This window comes from Aspergillus udagawae (genome assembly GCF_001078395.1).
Source record: "Aspergillus udagawae IFM 46973 DNA, scaffold_1, whole genome shotgun sequence".
Classification (NCBI taxonomy): domain Eukaryota; kingdom Fungi; phylum Ascomycota; class Eurotiomycetes; order Eurotiales; family Aspergillaceae; genus Aspergillus; species Aspergillus udagawae.
The window spans coordinates 778,510-800,669 of record NW_025091264.1 but is presented as its reverse complement, the minus strand read 5'-3'; the positions used below and the strand labels follow the sequence as shown (position 1 = coordinate 800,669).

The following is a 22,160-nucleotide window of genomic DNA, read 5'->3' as shown; positions in this document are numbered from 1 at the left end:
GCACAGATAAAAAGACCGTAAGGCAAATGAGCACAGCTCTGATGATAGCGCAAGAAAATTGTTGAAACAGACGACGATGGGGGGAAGACGAGTACAGGCCAAGTGTTCCAAAAGAGTGTACCTATCTAAACTCCGCACCCCGACGCGTTATCAGACGGCTTATCAACAACGCTGAGCGATCGGTTGCTCTTCAACCACACCTTGCAAGACACCTTCAAGCATCAACAGAAATTTATAGATTATTCTCTATTTCATAGCATTTTCATGATCTCTATACTAGGCGAGCGCACCCCTCAAACCTGCCTAATGCCACCAGTAGCCACAGGCTGCTCAGAGCAAAGTCAACACTATACTCCGCAGATTAAGTCACAACTGTCCCGGGCGAGAATTGAAGAGATACAAGGATACTGATGAGAAGAATGGACATGGGAAGGCGTATGAATGTACAGACGCTTTATGCATAACAATGAAGATCCGTAGCGATGCAAATAGCCTCAAGGGTACATGAGAACGAGGCAATGCGAAGACATGTGCAGGCAATTATGAAAGACAAAGGGATATGCATATGGTCTGGTAGAAGCTGCGAAGGAAAGGTCATGGTTGTATCATAAATAATTGGAGACAGGTGGCAAGCAGGAAACGCAACAGCAAAGTGAAGGAAAAGGTGAAAGAGTACAGGTATCATGGCAAACCACACAAATGTTGGAATAAGGGGGTATAAAATGAACTCTTGTTGCCTTGTCCGCCGCTTCAAATTTGTTTCACTTTAACTCGATCATGACGCATGCGCAGAACCGTCGACGTTCTCGACCCGATGTATGCAACTTGAAGACAATGAGAAGAATTAATATTACAGGCATGTGAAAAGAAAGAGGATGAAAGGTGGAGACGTGGAACATGACGCATCATTTACTTCTCTAACAACTCGTCAGTGAATGGCCTCGTGGTTTCACTTTATCGGGTCAGGTTACTTACCAGACTCGTCGCCGCCGCCGCAGTCGCGAGGTCAGGCTTTCCGCTGATGCTCCTGGCTGCAACACGGGGTAACGCTGAACCAGGAGTAGAAGTGACAGTTGTGCCCCGCTTGGCAGGAGTTGACGGCTGCAGGCCGCTCACGGTTGAGTGCCGTTTACCAACTGTTGCCGGCTTCACAGGCGAGCTGCCCGAGATGTCCCGACTGCGAATAAATGTACCGTTTTTGAGACTAGTTCCAGGCGGCTCTGGCAGCGGCCGTGCTGTGGGATTAGACAGAGTGGTTCCACGCTTGTTCGATAAGTTCGCCATACCATAGCTTCGAGAGCGTGATGCAGGTTTGATACCAGTGACGAACTCGTGTCTGAGCGCATCGTGAGGGGCGAGGCGACGAGCGGGATCCCATCGAAGACAGCGAGAGATAAAGTCGAGGAACGCATCGTCGTCACATTTCAAAACCTGTTTGAGGTCCTTTGAACTGGGTCGGCGCCTTCTGCCCTTTGAAGACACAGTGAGTCTAGGCTTGCCCAAAGAATCAAAGAATAACTTCTTCCGAGTGCTCTTCTCGATTAAATGTTTCTCAGGAGGACCAAACACCTCCATTATACAAGCAAGCTGCTCCTGTTCATTTTCTCCCGGGAAGATGGGATAGCCGCTGTAGAGCTCGGCCAAAATACAACCCAGACTCCACATATCAATCGGCATGCCATAAGACATGCCAAGAATGACCTCTGGCGAGCGGTAAAAACGACTTTGGATATAGGTATACACTTTCTCGTTCTCAAAACAACTGGATCCAAAATCGATGACCCGGATCTCGGAGCTCATGGGATGAACGAGAAGTATATTCTCAGGCTTGAGATCACAATGAATGACCTTCTTGGCGTGCAGGAGTGTCAGAGTGCTCAGGATCTGCTTCGTGAAGCGGCGTATTAGCTTGAGAGAGAATCCTTTGAAGTCGTGAGCCTTAATGAATTCATAAAGGTTCATTCCGAGCAGTTCTGTGGAGATACAGAGATGGCCCCTGAAGTAGAAACTCTGTGTGAAATTAACCACACTGTGACGGCGATGGGGATCCCACTCCTTGAGTTTCTGGAGGAGGTTCACCTCGATCAGAGCTTGTTGGTGGAAGCGTTTCTTGTTGCGAATGATCTTCACAGCAACGAGGGCTCCCGTCTTGTGGTCGATGCATCTCACAACCTGACCAAAGCTACCTTTGCCCAGAACATCGAGTACTTCATACCGATACGCAAGATGATCTCCGATCACAATGTTGTAGTCACCACGGTCATCGTCGTAGCCAAAGTTCGCAGCTTGCGCGTTCAGATCGCCAACATGTTTTTTCGCATTCTGTGTTCCGCAGAAGTAAATATCCTTGAAGTCGATGATCTCTCCACGTTCAAAGATATTGAGATTGGCCATTTTCAGTGCCTGCGCTGGGCTCACTCGCTCTTTCGGGCCCGCCTTGCGGCGTAATTCGTCCAGATTCCTGGCGGCAGTCTCAAAGTCCTTGCGCTTGCTAGCGAGTCTGCGCATCTCCTCATCGGCTGCCAGAACGTCAGATTCAGGGCTAGACTCATGCTGCTGGCGAGGGTTGGCCGTCGTGCTGGTCTTTGCCGAATTGATTATCTTGTGCATGGGCGAAAAGATTGAAGATCCGGATCGGAGTGGTGCCGCATTGCCTTCCCCGGACTCATTCGAGACACTTGGCTCCAAAGCGAGACTCTGTTCACTGCTTACACTTGGGTTCCGCATTGTTGAGACAGTCGTGCTGGAAACAGATGACTGACGTCTCGTTTGAACGTACGCAGGCTTGAGCGTGGGACTCGAACCTTTGACTGTGGACAGGTTATTCCAGGTGGCAGATGCTGGGAGTCTAGGCGGCGGCATTTGCTTCGCCGGATCCAGATCAGTAGCTGTCGAACGTTGTGATTTGGAGTTGCTACGCTTTCTGGTCAGAGTGATTTTATTGAAGAGGGAAGAGCCAGAAACGCTGTTGTTGTCAGGATCCGAAGGAGTAGACAATTGACTGATAGTCTCGGCATTCGAAGAGAATGCGGAAGATTGAGTGGGAGGTCGAGGCCCAGTCAGCTTGTATGATTGCGAGAACCGTGGTGAATAATCCCCACTGGTGTTGGCCTTTTGTTGTAGGTTGCTGAAGTCGCTGCTACTCTTTGGCAATGTGTAGGAGACGTACGGGGAAATTGTTCGCGCGCCACCAGTAGTATTATTGTCAAAAGATGCCAATGCACTGGAGCTACTTGCTGTTCTTAGAGGAGCAATTGTTGAGGTGCTCAGCACGAAATGAGAAGTGCTGCTTCGAGCGTGGGTGAAGTCCAATGTGTCGTCATCATCTCGAAAGAAGAAATTTGCCTTGGATGCTGTCATCGGCGTGCTTGGAGTCTTGGATATGACCTGGCCTGAAGGAGTGTAAGACTGCGCATCGTCTTCGCGGTCCTTTAAAGCTTCGATCTTAGAGGCCACGGGAGTGCTGAGAGGCAACAGGTTCAACGGGGGCAATTTCAAAGGCTGCAGATTCTTCTTCCCAAAATTGCTAGCCGGAGTCTTTGCATCGGGGGTTTTCATTGCTCGCGCACCAGGATGGTCCGTGGTATTGTTGTCGTTACCACTTGTCGCTGGTTTGTGCTCAGAGTCGTGGTCAGCCTTAGTCTTCAGAAGACCAATATCCAGAGGAAGACTAGACTTCCGCGGAGCAAAGTATGTCTGATAGTCGACGTCACCCTTGGGAGACTCATAAGCCTTGGGAATTGCGGGAACAGGAGGGACTTCTTCGTTGTTTCCCCCCGTGTGTTCCACACGCGGTTTTGGGGTAGGTAACCGGGAAGACGATTGATTCTGGGCAAATCTTGTCTGCAAGGAGCTTCCAGAATTCCTCGTAGAGCTATAGCTCGTGTTGGACGACAAAGACAAGCCTGAACTGTAGGATTTCCGACTCGGGTCGGGCGTTGTTCTTGTCGACGATGGTGTCACGCTTTTTCGCGGCAGGCTAGAAGGAGACTGGGCGCAGGACCGCGGGCGAACAGGCAGCGTGTCCGCTTTGGTTGGAGGAGTATATGGTAATGGAGGCGCTTGCGGCGCTGTAGAGATTCGCTTCATACGCCGTGCATCAGTAGGGCTTATTGTTCGAGCCCCGAGGCCTGTCGCGTGGTGGGGCATAACTGACACCCTTTTCGCAGATGAAGCGGGCGTAATTGCACTGCCGGCAGGATTCTTAATCGGCGTCCGAACGGCATTAGTGGAGCATGACCGCGAGTGGTCGGTCAATCCAGATGTGGTCACCAGATGGTCGCCAGGCTCTCGGGAGGGTGGCTGGAGTGACTTGGCTTTCATGTTGCGAACATTGGAAGGAAGCCTGGTCTTGTTAAGGCCGTTGGAATGGAGATTCTGGGCATGTGGGCGGAGACCTGCATGATCGGCTGAAGCCGTATCCACACTCGCCTTCCGGGCAGACAAGCTCTGACGTCTCGCAGATGTAGCAGCTGGAATGGCGCCAGGACCTATGGATTTACGTGGAGCGCGCGGAGCAGGAGCGTTTGCAGCGGGATTTTGGACAAGACTCTGGCGGCGACTCCGCGCAGCGGTGTTGGAAGCCGGGACACGCGAAGATACCGATTCTGCGGAGGAATTCTGGTTGGATAAACGTGAAACCTCACTCTTTCTCCGCACGGAATTGCTTCTTGAGCGACTGGCGAAGCTGGGTTCGTTGTTATCCGCCCACGGATTCCGCGTAAATGAACCTGAGATTTGGCTTCCAGGGTTCGAACTCCCAGTGCCTGGCATAGGAAAGTGATTTAGACTCGGCTCTGCCATGATGCTGTTGTGGAAATCATCAAAGTTGACGGGGGCAAGGAACTCCATCTGATCAGGAGGCGTATGGTTGTAGTCCGACTTCGCCAAATTCCCCATGCTGGTGGATCGAAGGCTGACGCGCGAGTTGGTACTCCGCGTTGATTCGTTTGTTGAATCAATTGAGGAGTGTCCCGAGTGGAAAAACGAGCCGGGTGCATTACTACGAAGCAGAAAGTTAGAAGCTAATGGTCATCACTGAGGCAAGAGATATAGTACAATCTTCCATGTCAAACTGAAAGAAAACACGGAGGGAAATTGGAGATTTTGAGCTCATACCTTCTGCGCGAGGGTTCTTGAGGCCGTGGGCCCTGCGGCACTTTTTGATCTCGAATCGACAGTCTTCTCTTGGTCATGATGCTTATGCGAGACCCAGCTGTTGCCTTTGAGGAAGGAGGAGTATCCGAAAGGAAAGGTGTTGATGCATGTTTATGCAAGCGTCTTCGTGCGGGACCCTCTGCTGTTCAGAGCCGTATTCGTTAGCCACTGCAACTTGCGATTTCACACCGGACAAAACCATCGCTTGAATGTTTTACCTCCAGATCCTGAATCTTCATTCCTAGGTGGACTGGTCGAGACCGTTTGTCCTTTACGCAGCTGCCCCCTCCCTGGAGTCTGCTGCGACGGTAGCTTTTCTGGCATCCTAAGGCTCCGATCCCAGTATTGCCAGTAGCGATAGGGGCAAGTTCAGGGCGATTCGTTGAGAAATTAGAGGTGAACGAGGAGCCCAGTGTCGTCTTCCTTGGCCAATGGCACGGAGGCGTCACTGATTTCCCAGCCTTCAAAACAAAGAAGAGGCTTGACAACACCGTCGCGCAACCCGTCAACGGTCGCTACCGGTCCATTGCGGGGAACAAAAAGAGCACGTCTCTTTTGCCAGGAGTCGACCACGAAAATCCAAACCGAAGTAGACGGCCAGATAAGAGGATTGGCAGCGGATTAATATCGAATCGGTTTCTTTTCGAAGTGTCGACACAGGGTTGTTGGTGTGCAGAGGGGGAACTGTTCGCCGTTCGGTTGGACTTGGCGTTAAGAAAGTTACGGGCGTATATAATAAAAATGGGACCACTAGAGCCCAAGCAAACGGGAAAGAAGGAAATAGGGGAAATACTGTTAAGGGAACGAGGAAGGCAGCCAATATGATGAAACGAAAATATACAGATAATATCGTGAGCAGAAAGAAGCCAGCTAGCACCCAATGCCAGCTAGGAAATTGAAGCAGAGAAGAAAAGTTGAGCAACTGACAAAATATAATTATGGGTACTGGGTAAACAACAAGCTGTTGTTGACCTCTGCTTGTACTATGGAGTACCTAACGAAGTACTAACTATCGCAAGTTTCTTAGTAGTCTACCTTAGCGTAGGCAAAAGTAAGGTAGTGCGTGCCCCCTGGCTCCTTTTCTGTAGCTCTACTGATGCCTAATTGGGTAACGACAAGTGCAAATAGGGCAAACAGTGCTCTTTCGAGATTAGTGCATGATGGGTGGATTTTGTCATTTTCTGCTCCTTACAGCTGATCAAATTGTACACAAATTACATGATCGTTACCCAAATTACCACACGGTTTTACTGAATCCAACCCTGCTCGGCTCATCCATATCAGAACAGTCGACGTGCATGTGCTTCTGTGCGGAGAGACCTAACACTTCGGGTCATCCGCCACAAGAAATGCGCCTTCATGCTCCAGCTCTATCCCTCGACACAGATCCAGCTTAGGGCATGATGGATGACGGCTGTGTTGCAGAAGTTATTGCCAACCGTGACGAGCCCATTCCCGTCATCTCAGTCAACAAAAATGACACCAGGTCACATCGGCATGGGAGGTCGGAGTCTTTGCAAGACAAGTTATTCGCCAAGTTTGTACCCTCTTGTCGCTGCTATGGGGGAAAAAGAGGTGCTCAATGGACTAACTTTGTTGACGTAAGGCTTCTGGAGCAAGTCATTCCTGCAGAAGATGTAGACAATGAGTCTGTGTCGGGAGGCGACAAGCGTACGATTGCAGATGTCAAGCGGCCTGCGTTTAGCCTTCCTTTGATGGCTAATAATTTTCGTCGCTTCAACGCCAGGTAAAATATTTATCAGGGAAAGTTGAACTCATGTTGCTAACAGCCTTCACAGGATTGGGATTGTTTTCCATTTTCAGAACCGAGTTGAACGTCTGCTAACCTGGAGGAAATCGTCCCATACAATCTCGTTCCTTTTCATCTATTCGTTTATATGCCTGGATCCTAATCTCCTGGTGGTACTTCCCATCACCGTCATTTTACTATTCATCATGGTCCCAGCCTTCGCGGCACGTCATCCACCTCCCCCGTCCATGTCTACTTCCAGCACCACACCCTATTACTCATACCAGGGTCCGGCACTTGCGCCTGCAAAGACTATCAAGCCAGCGTCTGAAACATCAAAGGATTTTTTCAGAAACATGCGTGATCTCCAGAACGTCATGGCTGACTTTTCTGATGTGCACGATGCGACTATCTCGCTGTTTGCACCCATAACCAACTTTTCGAATGAAAAGCTCTCATCCACTGTTTTCCTTGTACTAACAATCACTGCTGCGCTACTGTTTCTGACAGCGCATCTCTTGCCGTGGCGGTTTATCCTACTACTTGGTGGCAATGCGGCCGTCCTATCCAATCATCCTGGCCTACAAGAATTCTTGCAGAACCTCCTAGGAGACAGTAGCGGCGCTTTGAAAGCCGACCCGCAGGCTGGCCGGGCAGAGAAAAAGAAGGGTCCAGACATGTATGGGTTGCCGATGCCGTCGAACCCATCCGCCGCCGTATCGTTGCTTGATTCATTGGCTGATATTTCTTTGGATTCATATCCTGAAGAGCGTGAGGTAGAGATCTTCGAGATCCAAAATCGCTCCCTAGCCCCTTATTCCGAGTCAGAGTGGGACCATTTCATTTTCAGTCCAGTGCCATATGATCCCTTGTCACCGTCCCGAATTGCAGGAGATCGCCCAAGAGGATGTCGTTTCTTCGAAGACGTTCGGCCTCCACCTGGCTGGGCATGGAAGACAAAGAAGTGGAAGTTGGACCTTGACTGCCGCGAGTGGGTCGTTGAGCGCATGATCACCGGAGTAGGCTTTGAGATACCCGGGGCTGGCCCAGAAGGAAGCATGGCCAATGAAGAGATTGGAGGTTGGGTTTGGGATCTACCTTCTCAATCCCCGTCCAGAGACGAGGACGCTGTGGCCACTGCATTAGGGTATCAAGATTACGGCTCAACCTCGAAGCCGGCCTCAACTCAAGAGAAGAAGAAGACGCAGAAAGGTAAGCAGAAGTCGGACTCTCGGGACTGGGAGGAGCAGGGGCATTCGGGATTTAAAGGCATGGGCGAATGGCGGAGAAGACGATGGGTACGGGTCGTGCAGAGAGTCAGCGTGTCCTCTGAAATTGACAAACCCTAAAACCTTCGAACCAAGGAAAAACCTGATGCTTGTGATGAGTACACTGGACTAATACTTTATGATTTTAACTGAATGGGAGAAACGTTTTATTAGACCAGGGGGCTTGATACATGAAATGGCTCGAATGAGCAGGATAGTCTTTTACCCATATTTGCACCTCTGCAAGTATTCTTTATGATCCCGTCCTCTGATGATATGTCCATTTTGATCTTTGACTTCGCTGTGCTGATCGCGCATTGTATTCTTGATCTTTAAAAATACATTCTTTCCTAATATTCTGCGGTATTTTACCATTCTAGAACGTTGGTGACTGCCCAGGGCTAGGCTAACCTCTATTGTCACACTATCAAGTGAAACCTGCATGCTTCCAATTTCTCAGGTGCTACCTGAGTTCATTAATATAGTGTTGCAAATCTAACACCATATGTTTCATGTATTTTTGTATAAAACAGATAGTAAGGCGTGAAATGTGGGGAAATTATGCCTAAAATCCCTCTGTTTTCAGCCTCCCAAATTTCGGACCCAAAGCTTAGTCTACATGGTGCCTTAGGTGTCCAAGCTTTCCTTCCGCCAGTCCCCGTCTAGAGCAAGCCACCAAGGAAGAGGAGGCGCTCAGGACAACATTGAGAGAAAAGACTGTCTAAGTATCCATCTCAATACTCAGGGATCAGGTCTGAATTGATGTCGCTCATTCAGAATTATGGCGTACTTCATTCTTGCCATCCACTTTGGGTATTGCGCTCCGACACTCGTTCTATATTGTTCCACCCCGCTCTGACATAAATGATGCTAGGACTCGGCCAATGCTCGACTGTCGAGATGTGCCATGCATTATTTCTCCACGATACCGACAATTGTCATCGTAGGGGCTGTTTTGTTTTACTTGCTCAGCCATTTTCTGTACCGCTGGCGTCCGGAATGGACGAAACCATTCATCTCAGAACGTTCCGAGGAATGGTCAGACTTACCAGTGGAGCCAATCAAGCAAAGGGTGGGATGGGTGATCAGCCTTTTCCTCATCACACTCGTAGGGCTCGCGGCTGAGGTCGTAAAAAGAATTACAAATGGCTTGGAAGTGGTTACTATAGCTCTCCTTGTGTCATGGGTAAGATAGCCCGCATCGTTGGGGAAATTGAGCTGATTTGTCCCTCAGATAGGTGCAGCGGTCTTCATTTGTATAGCACGTCCAAGGACATGTCCAGCTTGGATGCTTGCATACTTCATCACAGAACTTGCTGTGGAATTGTCATTTATCATGAATCATGACACATACGCAGTGACAAGACTTCCTGCGTACTATGTTGCGGCTGGCGCGGCTTTGGCTGGATGTGTTACTATATTGCTCATGCCCCTCCGTGAGCCTTCAGTTCCCATTTATGATATCGCTGCTGTTGGACAGCCCTCATCCAGTGACTTTCGCAGTCCGGAAGACAACCTGCGATTGTGGCAATTTCTTAGTGTGTCATGGATGGCACCGCTCATCTCTATTGGGAAGAAAAGACAATTGGACGAGGACGACGTCTGGTTCCTCGGCTTCGAATTCCAACATCGCAGGTTACATGACAAGTTTCGTCGACTTAAAGGCTCAGTGATTGGTCGTCTGCTTCGTGCGAATGGGGTTGATATAGTGATTATTTCCACCATTGCAATTGTGCAGATGATATGCGGTCAGGAATTCTTGTGCATTTTACGGAAATATTCGCTGATTTGATCCTCAGACTTCGCGACCCCAGTCTTGTTGCAGCAACTCCTTCAAGCCATGGAGGACATGAGCTCAGGGAAACGCCCTGCCATGATCTATGCACTGGTCACTCTCGTCCTTCGTGTGGTTGCGGCGCAATCGCAAGTACTCAACCTTTGGTTCGGTAGACGATGCTATGAGAGGAGCAGAGGGGAGATGATCATGATGGTCTACGAGAAGGCACTCTCTAGGAAGAACATTTTTGAGCCCCAGTCAGAACAAAAGGATGAAGGGGCAGCAAACGGAGAGCTTGTCGAAGAAGATACCGATGATGAAGTGGAGATTTCCAAGAGAAGAAAACTCTGTGGGATATTCTCTGGGTGCCGGCAAACCAGGAAAAAGGCAGCCAAATCGGCTGCTTCGATGGGCAAGATTTTCAATTTGCTCCGTGGTGATGTCTACGAAGTCGCCCAGCGGTTTTGGGAAGTCGACTCCTTGATTGACAAACCTCTGGGACTTATCATTGCAATCGTGCTTGTTTGGAAGCTTTTTGGGCCATCATGCTTCCTGGGAATCCTAGCAATCCTGGTTGCTCAGGCTTTGAATGCCGTCATTACTCGCACACTTCTCCGTTGGGAGCGAGTGCGGAGACTCGCAACAGATGCCAGACTTCAGATAACTTCTCAATTTGTCGAAGCACTTCGTCACCTGCGCTGGTATGGCTGGCATGATCAGTGGTACCGGCAGGTTATGGATGCTAGGCAATCGGAGCTGAACCTTCGTATCATCACCAACCTATGGAGCATCCTGATTCGTTTCGTGAACACTTTTGCTAGCGGCGTGTTTCCTGTAGTGGCTCTGTATGCCTACACCCTTCTGGCTGGCCATCCTCTCCGCATTGATATAATCTTCCCTGCCTTGCAGCTATTTACTATGCTAGAAACCCGCCTCAGAGATATCCCTAGTCTCATAACGGTACTGATCAACGCATCTATCGCCGTCGAAAGAATTGAGGACTTCATGGCCGAGCCGAACAAGGAGACATCTAACACCCACCCCACCCACTCTGCTTCCATTCAACTACAGCATTGCTCATATGCTTGGCCTGGTCGAGTCGTCCCGGTGCTGTCAGATATCAATTTGAGGATATCCGAGGGTCTGACTGTCGTTTCTGGCAAGGTAGGGACCGGAAAAACGGCTCTACTTCAAGCGCTTCTCGGCGAACTGGACAGAATTGGCGGGTCTGCTCAAATCCCTAATGAGATGGTGGGCTACTGTGCTCAAACACCATGGCTCCAGAGCATGAGTATCCGAGACAACATCCTTTTCTCCTCGTCATATGATGAGCAAAAGTACCAGAAAGTTCTGGATGCATGTGCCTTGCTTCCTGATCTCGAGAATTTCGAGCATGGAGACCTTTCTTTTGTGGGTGAGAATGGCATAGGCCTTTCCGGCGGCCAGAAAGCCCGCGTCGCACTGGCGCGAGCACTTTATAGTACCGCTAGGATTTTGTTGCTTGACGATCCAATTTCTGCTCTTGATCACAACACTGCCGAGACCGTGGTTCGAAAGTGCTTTACGGGTCCTCTGATGCAAGACCGCGTCGTTGTTCTCGTTACGCATCGTACCGCGCTGGTCAGTCATATCGCCGATCAAATAGTGCATATTGAAGATGGCCGGGCTACAATTCACGGTAAACAGGCTGTGTCTATGGATTTAGCCGCTGATGAAGATGTCCAATCGCATTTAGCAAAGACAGCCGAGGCCCAAAGCGAGATTCAAGGCGCTCTTCGAGAGGCTGCGGCTTCGGCTCCAACAAAGTTCATCGAGGAAGAGCACCGTGCGGAATGGGGCGTGCAAGCCCGAGTCTATTGGAACTACATCAAGGCTGGAAGATACAGATGGTGGATTTCACTAGTATTTATCTTGGCCTTTTATCGGGTGACGTCGGTAGGACAATCGTGGTTCCTAAAGGAGTGGGGTGAAGCCTACAACCAGATTCTCCTGGTATTCAGCCATTCCACCCCCGAAGGCAGATATGCCGCAGGACAATGGGTTGTACCTTATGGGTGGTCCCAGGTGTTCCATTGGAACCCAACAGATCCCTTGGAAAAGCTGCCAGCGCCATTCGAAGACGTGCGTCCTTGGCTTCTGGCCTTCTTTGTGATAACAACGTTTCAATCGGCCATGCTTCTGTTTGCGCAACTTTTGATGCTGGTCATTGTCTACTGCGCAGGCAAGAAACTCTTTCACGAGGTCATGGTTCGAGTGAGCCATGCAACGTTCCGCTTCTTCGATGTCACTCCTATCGGCCGCTTGATGAACCGACTGACGTCGGATATCGGAGTGGTCGACGGTAATATTAGCGAACAATTTCAGGCTATTGCATTCCAAGCCATTACCTGGATCTCCTCAATTGTGGTCATAGCATCGGTGACACCAGCATTTCTCGGATTCTCCTTTGCTCTCACTGCAGCTTTCATTTTTACATTTCTCCAGTTCCTGCCAACGTCTCAAAGCCTGCGACGTCTTGAGATGGTGTCTCTCAGTCCTTTGATCTCGAATTTTGGCGAGCTCCTGCATGGTCTGACGACTGTTCGTGCATTCCACGCGGAAGAACGCTTCCAGAACAGAGTCATTGCGGTCGTAGACAAATTCCAGGGCATGGATCATTTCTACTGGTCGCTTCAAAGTTGGCTAATGTATCGATTTGAAACTCTCTCAGCTACGTCCACATTTTGCCTCACCGTTCTGGCATTATACACCAATGTCACCCCAGGTCTCGCAGCTTTTGTACTGATAGCCGCCAACAATTTTGTTGCATCCACCCATGCTTTGTGCAAACAGTATGGCCAGCTACAAATGGACTTTGTCTCGGTTGAACGGATCGATGAGCTGCTTCACATCGAGCAGGAGAACCCAGGAACCATTGAACCCCCCGCGTCCTGGCCGCGGTTTGGGCAGGACCTCACATTCGAAGACGTGACCATTCGATACGCACCGCACCTGGAGCCTTCACTCCGCAATATTTCTCTTACAATTCCCGGGGGATCGACGACGGCCATCATAGGCAGAACAGGAAGCGGCAAGTCCACGCTAGCCGTCTCACTGCTCAGCGTCATTCGGCCCGAATCGGGCCGGATCGTCGTCGACGGCATCGATATCGCGCAAGTCAATACGCAAGCGCTCCGAACCCGTGTCACCTTCGTTGCTCAAGATCCCGTTCTCTTCCCCGGTAGCATCCGGTTGAATCTCGATCCGACAGGTGAATACTCAGACGAGGAGTGTGCAGATGTGCTGAAGCGTGTCTGTAGTCGGCATGGCTGGAATTTACAGACGCACGTTGAAGCCGGTGGCCGCAACCTCAGCCAGGGTGAGCGGCAGCTGATCGGTCTCACGCGGGCCGTCTTGCGTCACAGTCCGATTGTCATTCTCGACGAGGCCACAGCGTCTATTGACCATGAAAGCTCCCTTGAGATCCAGCAGGTCATAAGGGAGGAACTACGGGAGTCGACGGTTATCACCATTGCGCATCGGTTGGAAGCAATCAAGGACGCGGATTACTATGTCGTCCTAGATCAGGGACGGGTGTCAAAGCACGGTTATGTCAACGATAAAGGTACTTCTCAGATACAGTCATAGACGGGGAGGATTAGAAATTATGTTTTAGAATTACGACTACAAATCGTTCTCAGGATACAACCAACATCAAACATCTCTGTACACTGTAATTGGCAAGTTAAAGAAGTGAACCATCACGGTAAGATGCAAAACCCCAGGTAAGGCCACCACAAGACATGAGGAAAATCCAAACAACTAAACCCACCCAAGCACCAACAAGACATGAGCCACCACCCGCAGGCAAACAAGCAGCAACATACTCCAGCAAGCCCCATCACACACCATACTTTTCCCCGAGCCAACGTTAACAGCACCCGTCGCAGTGGCACCACTCGAGCTCACAGGCCAACCGCTCGCTGCAGGACTCCCACCAGACACAGCCGAAGACACCACAGCAATGGAACCGGTCCTACTCGGAGAAGCACTCGCCACCCCATATCCTGAAGATGCAGATACACGCTGACGTCCTGCACCATCGGAAAAAACGACCTGTAGGACCGGTACCGTAGTCACCGCCCTACCGTCAACACAGTCGCCCAGATTCCATGGATTATATGGCAGGAAGCAGACTGTTCCGTCAAGCGACGCTGGAGACGGGAGGAGGGTATTGATGCCCCTTTTCACTCCGGGAGGCTCAGAGACGTGTACGGCGTCGATGTCAGCCTGCGTTCGGGAGGGACTACCTGCTTTATCGCAGAATATACCTAGGGCGAAGAGAGGTGACTCCCAGGTCCCGCAGAGGGTTGTCTCGGGGATGTGAGAGACCTCGCCGTCGATCGAGTATCCCGTGCCGTTGAAAGCGCAGACTGCGTCTCCTGCGTGTTTGGATGATTCGTGACCTGGTACCCTCGTTAGTGGATATGCAAGGAAGTAAATCCAGTCCCTGGGGGCCCCTGGGGGACGTACAAACTGCCGCGCCGGTGTAGAGTGGTGGGATGAATCTCGAGAGCCTGGATAGCCGGTTAGTTGTTTGCTTGCGGAAGTGATCAGGGGCTTGAGTACATGGTATTGCAGGATCGGACTTCGATCATGGTCGTAGACACACAAGATATGATCGTCGAGCCCTTTAGCGAGCCTTCTGGGCAGTAGCTTCCCCCGGGTTTAGAGCAGATGAGAGTGTCGCTGGTAGGGTCGCTGCTGGCTGTCAGCTTTTTTTGTCTTATGAGTATCAAATGGTAGGAAGGACGAGGGATGAAGTGTACTATTTGACTTGGGCCCTGGCCAGCTCAAGAAGCATGAGACTCGCGCATAGGAGGAGGATCATGGCTAGATACGTCTTCATGGGCGCCAGGGCTTGGTAACGGTATGCTTGAAGTTAAGTCGTCGATTGAAACTGTAGATTATAGTCTTAATGAATAGTATGGACAAAGTGGCAGTAATTGCAGAGAGCTTGAACTAGAACTAGGCTGCTGAGGCAATGTTTGTTGATAACACGCGTCGTGGTTGAGCAGTGAATGAAGCGCGGAAGATGCCGTTACTTTTCAACATGAGCCCATAGCACAGTTCATCTTTGAACCTTCACAATCTAGGAGGCTGACACCTCCATAACTCCTAGGGTTGACTAGATAGAAACACCAGGAGATGGAATGAAGAGGAGTCAAGAGCAGCCACTTAGGGACACCAGCAGGCAGAAGCTGGGCTGAGCTGGGCAACCTTGCTGAGACATGGAGGCATTCGATAATGGAACTCTACCCGGACAGGAAATGGACGAGAGTGACAAAAAGAAGAGAACAAGATCAAAAGGCAAAACGGAACGGGCCATAGACACCCATCTGTAGGATGTCCATGACCAGATCCGTCCCGGTACCGGTACCTGTATAGCTGGAAAAGGAGCTCTACAGGCACCAGAACCGTATTCGAACCGGAGTCTTCGATGGTTACAGAAGTCCTGCAAGAATCAGTGCTGAAATGACTGACGTTGACCCCTGCACCATCTGCCCCGGTTCCTTGAGTGGTGCTGTTGCTAGAGACCTATGTGTTGCCCTTGATTGCCGAATCAGGTAAGGTACGGGCAGATATTTACCTGGAGAATATGGCGTTGAGATGCTGCCTGAGGCTATGAAAGCATGCTGACACTGGCTCCTAACTGCGACTCTGCAGTCGACATGTATACCTCCGGCGTCTTAACACACCTACTTATACTGTCATGTGGAAAGGACTATGTCAGCACCGATTCGTCTCGTAGAAGTGTGCTTACCAGTCACCTGTGGTCAGACGACGTTCACTACATACGAATGAAGATAGTGATCATAAGATATGGTCGATTCCTTGTGGAAAGCTGCTGTATCGAACTCTGACTCTTATATAGAATATGGTATCTGCAAGGACATGAATGTGATATAGGTCTATATGTAACAGTTGCAGACCTGCCAGACAGTATAAACTGACAACCGAAGCCTAGACAACAACTTTTGATATCAACAACCCATCAAAAACGCCGTATGCGCCTGGAATGCATCAAGACACAAACTATGAGGAGTGGTTTGCCTTCCACTTGCGAATCCTCCGCTTCAAATCACCCTCGCTCTGTTGCATGGGGTTTAACTTCCTATCACGAGCCATGGCGCTGTAGTTGTCTCCATGACGCTCGATCAATCTCATAATCCATTCCTCCTCCTGCTTGCTCTGGTGCCGGGGCTTTTTGGCCTTGACTGCCTGCCCTTCTTGGTCTGCCTGACGTTCCAGCATTTGAACAATTGCGCTCTTGGCATTGGCTCTCTGTGACGCGGGTTGATCGGCTGCCTCATCCTCAGACAAGTCGTTCAGTGGGTCGTTGAGCGGATTCGAACGTTTGATTTTGCGGCCGCCCACTTCGATCTCATCTTCGTCACGAATCACTCGGATGATTTTGCCTGTTTCCGGGTCGCGTTCCACCTTAGTCTCCCCCATGGCTGCCTGCTTTGCGGACGCTTTGGCGCTGCCCCTGATGTGGAGGGGATCCTCGGGTACCTCCTCGATGCGCCCATCTTTGGTTGGCCGTTTTTCGCTACCGCCAGCTGGAGCATTGAGTTTGTGAACGAGTCCCAAGCGGCGGTAGTTTTGTGTCAGAGTCAATTTGCGGTCCCTATTGCAGTGAAGGCCACGTTAGTTGTTGATCTTCGATCGATTCTAAGAATTGGTAGTTCTTACCAATTTTGAGCGATAATGGCATTTCCCAGGACGTTGATCTTCTTCTTGCCGCTCTTCAGCTGCCCAGTCCTCTTGGGCTTCTGTTTCGGCGTCGAGGACCGGTTTTTCTTCTTCTGTAGCACACGACCCATCCTTCTTATTCCCTTGTAGCGATGATTCGAAAAAGTGGTGGACGATAAAATTCCATAGCGGTTCAAAGTCTTATCGATTTCTCCGAAACTTTTTAATGTTTGCATCTGGAGGGCTTGGCGTGTTTGTCGACAATAGCTCCACTGATAACGAGCTGTAACAAACTAGCTGTCTGATATCTCTCGTGCTGGCTTAATCAGGGTATTATCCTCGAGTGTCTCTGCCCAATTGCTCACTGCTACAGTCCAGAGTTTTGCGACAGCGATGGCACTCCGTTTATTCTCTCCTGCGCGCAGGACCGGCCTCGCTCTTGTCGCTGGCCTTCTCTTATTCGCTGTGCTGGCGGCTGCGACTGCTGGCAGTGGAGACAAGATCACTGTGGGCGACCTTTCCGTAGCGGAAATCGAAGACAAATTGCAGGTAAATTGCGCCTCAAGCTTCTAGTCATTTGTGATCATTAGCAGTTAGTGGATAGAGGCTGACTTGCTCAGGAATGTCCACTTGTGGAAGCTCTCAATGAGCACAAGCGTGCAACCAGCCCACCAACAGCCAGTATGATGTCGAGAATCTTTGCGATCCTCTTCCCTGGCAGTCCCGCCGTCAATGCAATCCTGGCAACTGTGTACATTTCCGGACCTCCCAGTATGCGTCTATTGAGAAACCATGTCATTGTCGTTCCCCATCTAACAGGTACAGACTTCCTCCTGGCACTATGTCCACCCAACATCGATCCCTCGTCTCTGTCCGTCATGGTCGCTTTCGCCGTTGGAGGACTTTTAGGTGACACTTTGTTTCATCTTCTCCCTGAGATCTTCCTAGGCGAGGACTCCCCGGAGCACGTGCGCTTCGTCATGGTCGAACCCAACAGGAATCTCCTCCTCGGACTAGGGATCATGGTCGGCTTCTTCACCTTCGTGGCCATGGACAAGGCCCTCCGCATCGCAACAGGAGGCGAAGGCCACGCCCACTCGCACTCCCACGCACACACCGACGGCTCCTCCCACGGCACAAGCACCAGTTCCACCACTAACACCGCCAACACCGAGCTCCGCAAGCGCAAACCCGACTCCGCCGCCCCCGCCACCAAGCAAGAACCAGAAGACGAGAAAGAAATCAACCCCAGCGTCAAACTAGGAGGGTACCTCAACCTTATCGCCGACTTCACCCACAACATCACCGACGGCCTGGCAATGTCCTCCTCCTTCTACGCCTCCCCCACCATCGGCGCAACCACAACCGTCGCCGTCTTCTTCCACGAAATCCCCCACGAAGTCGGCGATTTCGCCCTCCTCATCCAGTCCGGCTTCTCCAAGCGCAAGGCTATGGGCGCGCAGTTCGTCACTGCCATCGGTGCGTTCCTTGGCACATTCATCGGGATCGCGATCCAGGAGTTGGGAGGCGGACACAGTGCGGCGTCCGGTGGAGTGACGGATGCATCGGCAGGGCTGCTGGGGACGAGTCTCACCTGGGGCGATATGCTCTTGCCTTTTACTGCAGGGACTTTCCTCTACGTCGGGACTGTGTCAGTCATCCCGGAATTGCTCGAGACGGGCAAGGATAAGACACTCGAAATCAAGAAGACGATTGTGCAGTTCTTGGCTGTTGCTGTCGGGGCGGGAATTATGCTTGCGTGAGTACTGGATTCCGGCTTGTTGTGAACGTTGAACTAACTCGTTTTGCTATGCAGTATCTCCTGGGATTGAGGTGTGTGGTTCGTACGATTTGGTGGCGGCAGCATATTAGACGGATATACTTTATGGGGCATGGTGATAGATGAAAAGTACTTGAAAGGACGCAGATGCAGTCGATATCCGACAAAAAATAAAATTGCATGTAAACGATCTAGCTCCGTGCATCTAAATAACCAATGTGAAGGACGTGCGGACTCCGCATGCCACAATGCTGGCGCCAAAAACTCCATCCACCACATGAGATCTGAAAGATTTTAGTCTAAATAGTAACGAAAGTTGCGCACAGCGCGCTCAATGTAACGCATATTGCGTCGTGCAAGAATGGTCTAGTATAACATCGTTGCCCAGAAAACCACATCACTCGTTTTGGTGGTATACCTTCAAGCAGCATTAGCATCCCACGAGTCATCCCAAAGGAGAAAAAAAAAGGCAACTTACAAAATAATCCGGCAGCCCATGCACGGAGTACCCCAGCCGCTTTGCCATCCTGGCGAAGCCCTCCGTTTCGACCAGGTGATAGAAGGGAAAGGCAGGGAACATCGCGCCGTCACGATGCACCTCCGCCTTGACCATGAGCGCCGTGCCGCCCACCCCGTCCAGCTCGATGGCCTTCTTAGGGTTCGGATTAGTTGTATCAGCCAGATAAGCCATCAGCGTGCGGTAGGTCGGCATCTCGGCGTAGCCCTCGAGGAGAATCTCATCGGCCCCCATCTCCGCCGCCATGCTCTGCGCCGTACTACTATCGATCCACGAGTTGTAGTCGTACGGCCGGACATCCATCTTCTTCTTGTCGGAGTTGTAGTACCGCTGGTAGCAGTTCGGGACGAGGACGGGGTAGTCGTGCGCCGTGAGGTCCTGAATCAAGGTCGGCGGCGTCTCGACGATATCCGCATCGAGCCAGAGAACCCAAGCCGTGGCGGGGCCGAGCGTGGTAAACAGCAGACTGTTGCGGGCGCGGCTCATGGACTCGCGGCGCGCCTTCTGGTTCGCCATTTTGTGCCGCTCCTTCTCGTCCTGCGACTGCAGGGGCGGTTCGAAGTCCTGGCGGAGGATGGAGATGCTCGCGAACCGCTTGTCAATGGGGCCGGACTGCGTCTTGGCGATGGCGTCTTCTAGTGCGGCCAGGGCCGCATTCCCCTCTTTGTTCTTGGGGATGATGAACCCGATCGAGATGAGCTCGTGCGGGTAGGTCAGTTTCACCACGTTGTCCCAGTACTCCGGGACGAAGCGGGCCATCGGTGTGAGGATCAGGATTCTTTCGCCGTTGGCAACGGAGTTGGTGGAGCTGCTGAGCTTGTTCAGGTCGTACTGCACGACCGGGGGAGGGGCCTGTTGGCCATCTTGGCGGACGGGCTGGGATTTGAAGAAAGGTTTCGTCGGAGGTGAGAGGGGGTTTTCGGCGGCGTCGTCTTCGCGGCGTTGCTGGGAGGAGGAAGAGGAGGAGGCGGAGCCTGCGCTAACGGGGGAGGCAGAGGATGTCGAAGGGGAGAGCACGAAGATGACGAATCCAAACGCCAGTATGGCCGCAAGAAGGAGAGTGATTGGATTTGTGCGTCGCATTGTGCGGACGACGGCCAATTGCAGGCCGTATCGACCGGTGCAAACGAGCGAGGGGAAGCAGGAATCGGTAGGGTTGAGTTGGTGAGGATGCGAGCTGGCTCTTGGAAGTTGGAGATGTTTGATGAGGACAGGTCGAAAGATCTGGACCAGCGGAGATGTGGGTATAGGGAGATAATACTTAGCCAGCAACAAAGTCAATTCTCGACCTGCGCCCCGACATAGCGAACTTGACAGGGGATAGGTTAGATTCGAGGTAATCGTGCAGGGAGAGTCGATGACGGACGAGAACTGGCGATGATGAGAAGATGAAGCGACGGCCAGGCCTGTGTCTTTCCCGCCCTGACCTCACTGCGTTGTGGCCGGAAAAGAACACGCGGACCGACATTGCAGCAGAATCGGAGCTCAATCTCCCTCGAACTGGTCGATCTCTGAACCCACACGTAGCCAATGAGCGTCAAAAATATTTGCCTTCGACGTTGAAATGTGGACCTGAGCCCAGACGCCTGGCCCTGCGCGAGGTATGCTGAATGCGGAAATGTTGCACTCAAGCTGACCTCCGCCGTGGCACCTTCAGCACCGATGATCTTGCTATAAAACGACGCACTAAGTTCATTACCAATTGGCTTTTGGTATCTCATTACGCTATATACAAATGGTCGTCTAGTCTATTATGGTTCGTCTGCCTGATTTACCTGATTACATCAGGCTCACGGCAGCGACCGCATCACGCCTTCAAATGCAACCAAGGCCATCGCATTCGCCGGGAATGCTCGTAAGAAACAGGGCACAAAACCCCTCCAGTACCCTCTCCACCCTCGCTCATGATAAACCGCCCTAGCAGCATCTTTCCACCGGCGGAACTTTCTTTCCCCATCACCTAGCGCCCCGCCCATTGGGTCCGTCATCAGTCGCTGCTTGACCACATCGGACGGGTACGAGGTCAACCAGAAGATCTGTGCCGATATACCCCCGGCCCAGAAATTGATTACTGGTGCTGACATCGCGGTGTTGTTTTTCATCCATCGCGTCAGCACGTCGTAGGAACCCCACCAGAAGAAGAAGAACGATCGGAAGAGAATTGTCGCACAGAGGCCGCGGTATAACCCTGTGATACCGTGAGTGCGCAGCTATGCTGCAGTCAGCCGACGCTCGCTTGCAGCACTGGGGAGCTCTCATTGACTTACAAGCTTTTTTAAGCAATCGATCGGCCCGCTGTACATTCGCTTCGCCTTATCCGCCGCATACTGAATCTGCAGCCGCGCCTTGATGTGCTCTACCGGAGCCGCTATGAAGCTGACAGTCGTACCGGCCAAGATACCGGCTATCCCATGTCCGAAGCTGGGGAGTGTTTTGAGATCAGGCTGGTAGCTCGCAAACGGCGTGAGAGACCGAATAGCGGGCTTCGAAAAGACATTCTCGAGCAGTAGTCGTCGGTACAATGTCAGGGAACCGAGCATGCTATCCGATGGGTCAGACCCAAATCATCCATCGCATCCATCAAGGACAAAGGTACTCACACAGAGTCCATAACCATCCAACCGACCAGCGGTGGCGTGGCTCCCTTGTACAGCCCACTCACACCCTCCTTCCGTACCGTCTGTAGTACACAGTCTAACGGCCCCTTGAAATGTCCTTCTTTGCTCGTTTGTAATCGCACCTTTACCGTATCGAAACTAGCACATGTCCATCAGCCATAGAACAACGTATTAGGAGTGCCCTGGTCAGTCACATACGGATGCCCAACTATACCATTAAACAAATATTAGCTCAGCCCTAACGTCACCAACTAAAGTCCTCCTGCTCAAGTGGAAAAGACGACGAACATACCACTCAATTTTGCTATTCCCGAAAAAACCCCCGCTACAAACCCCTTATAGTCGCTCTTCTTCGCGGTCGAAACCGACGGGCCGGCAACCACACTGGGTGTGCTCTGGCTTCCGATAACCATATCGCCGGGGACCTTTGCGTCTACCGGCGAAACCAACGCTTCGACTGACGGCATCTACGTGGACTTCAGATTCCCCGGAGTAGTACTCAATGCCTACAGTCCGCGTTGACAATGTGCAATGTGTGGTAATGCGACTGATAATTGC

General features: G+C 51.3%; 7 protein-coding genes across 7 annotated transcripts; 3 read left to right on the top strand and 4 right to left on the bottom strand.

Annotated features, from left to right (window-relative positions):
* Positions 1-954: 954 nt before the first annotated feature.
* On the bottom strand, positions 955-5,195 carry Aud_000258 (putative protein kinase; the record flags this gene model as incomplete). Its single annotated transcript, XM_043285773.1, has 2 exons — positions 955-5,002; positions 5,119-5,195. 2 exons carry the CDS (start codon positions 5,193-5,195, stop codon positions 955-957), a joined length of 4,125 nt encoding a protein of 1,374 aa, XP_043141708.1.
* Positions 5,196-6,557: 1,362 nt separating this feature from the next.
* Aud_000257 (PEX28-32 family peroxisomal membrane protein) lies at positions 6,558-8,256 on the top strand (the record flags this gene model as incomplete). Its single annotated transcript, XM_043285772.1, has 3 exons — positions 6,558-6,694; positions 6,764-6,904; positions 6,957-8,256. 3 exons carry the CDS (start codon positions 6,558-6,560, stop codon positions 8,254-8,256), a joined length of 1,578 nt encoding a protein of 525 aa, XP_043141707.1.
* Positions 8,257-9,511: 1,255 nt separating this feature from the next.
* On the top strand, positions 9,512-13,579 carry Aud_000256 (putative ABC bile acid transporter; the record flags this gene model as incomplete). Its single annotated transcript, XM_043285771.1, has 2 exons — positions 9,512-9,923; positions 9,975-13,579. 2 exons carry the CDS (start codon positions 9,512-9,514, stop codon positions 13,577-13,579), a joined length of 4,017 nt encoding a protein of 1,338 aa, XP_043141706.1.
* Positions 13,580-13,753: 174 nt separating this feature from the next.
* Aud_000255 (uncharacterized protein) lies at positions 13,754-14,589 on the bottom strand (the record flags this gene model as incomplete). Its single annotated transcript, XM_043285770.1, has 3 exons — positions 13,754-14,397; positions 14,465-14,508; positions 14,561-14,589. The coding sequence occupies 3 exons, from the start codon at positions 14,587-14,589 to the stop codon at positions 13,754-13,756; spliced, it is 717 nt and encodes a 238-aa protein (XP_043141705.1).
* Positions 14,590-16,027: 1,438 nt separating this feature from the next.
* Aud_000254 (nucleolar protein 16) lies at positions 16,028-16,818 on the bottom strand (the record flags this gene model as incomplete). The annotated part of the gene is made up of 2 exons (XM_043285769.1): positions 16,028-16,622; positions 16,688-16,818. 2 exons carry the CDS (start codon positions 16,816-16,818, stop codon positions 16,028-16,030), a joined length of 726 nt encoding a protein of 241 aa, XP_043141704.1.
* A 262-nt stretch (positions 16,819-17,080) lies between these two features.
* Aud_000253 (Zn(2+) transporter YKE4) lies at positions 17,081-18,519 on the top strand (the record flags this gene model as incomplete). Its single annotated transcript, XM_043285768.1, has 4 exons — positions 17,081-17,236; positions 17,308-17,458; positions 17,513-18,446; positions 18,504-18,519. 4 exons carry the CDS (start codon positions 17,081-17,083, stop codon positions 18,517-18,519), a joined length of 1,257 nt encoding a protein of 418 aa, XP_043141703.1.
* Positions 18,520-18,864: 345 nt separating this feature from the next.
* On the bottom strand, positions 18,865-22,069 carry Aud_000252 (Golgi mannosyltransferase complex subunit; the record flags this gene model as incomplete). Its single annotated transcript, XM_043285767.1, has 8 exons — positions 18,865-18,885; positions 18,946-20,273; positions 20,351-20,670; positions 20,779-21,194; positions 21,252-21,525; positions 21,585-21,740; positions 21,801-21,810; positions 21,895-22,069. The coding sequence occupies 8 exons, from the start codon at positions 22,067-22,069 to the stop codon at positions 18,865-18,867; spliced, it is 2,700 nt and encodes an 899-aa protein (XP_043141702.1).
* Between the last annotated feature and the right edge of the window lie 91 nt (positions 22,070-22,160).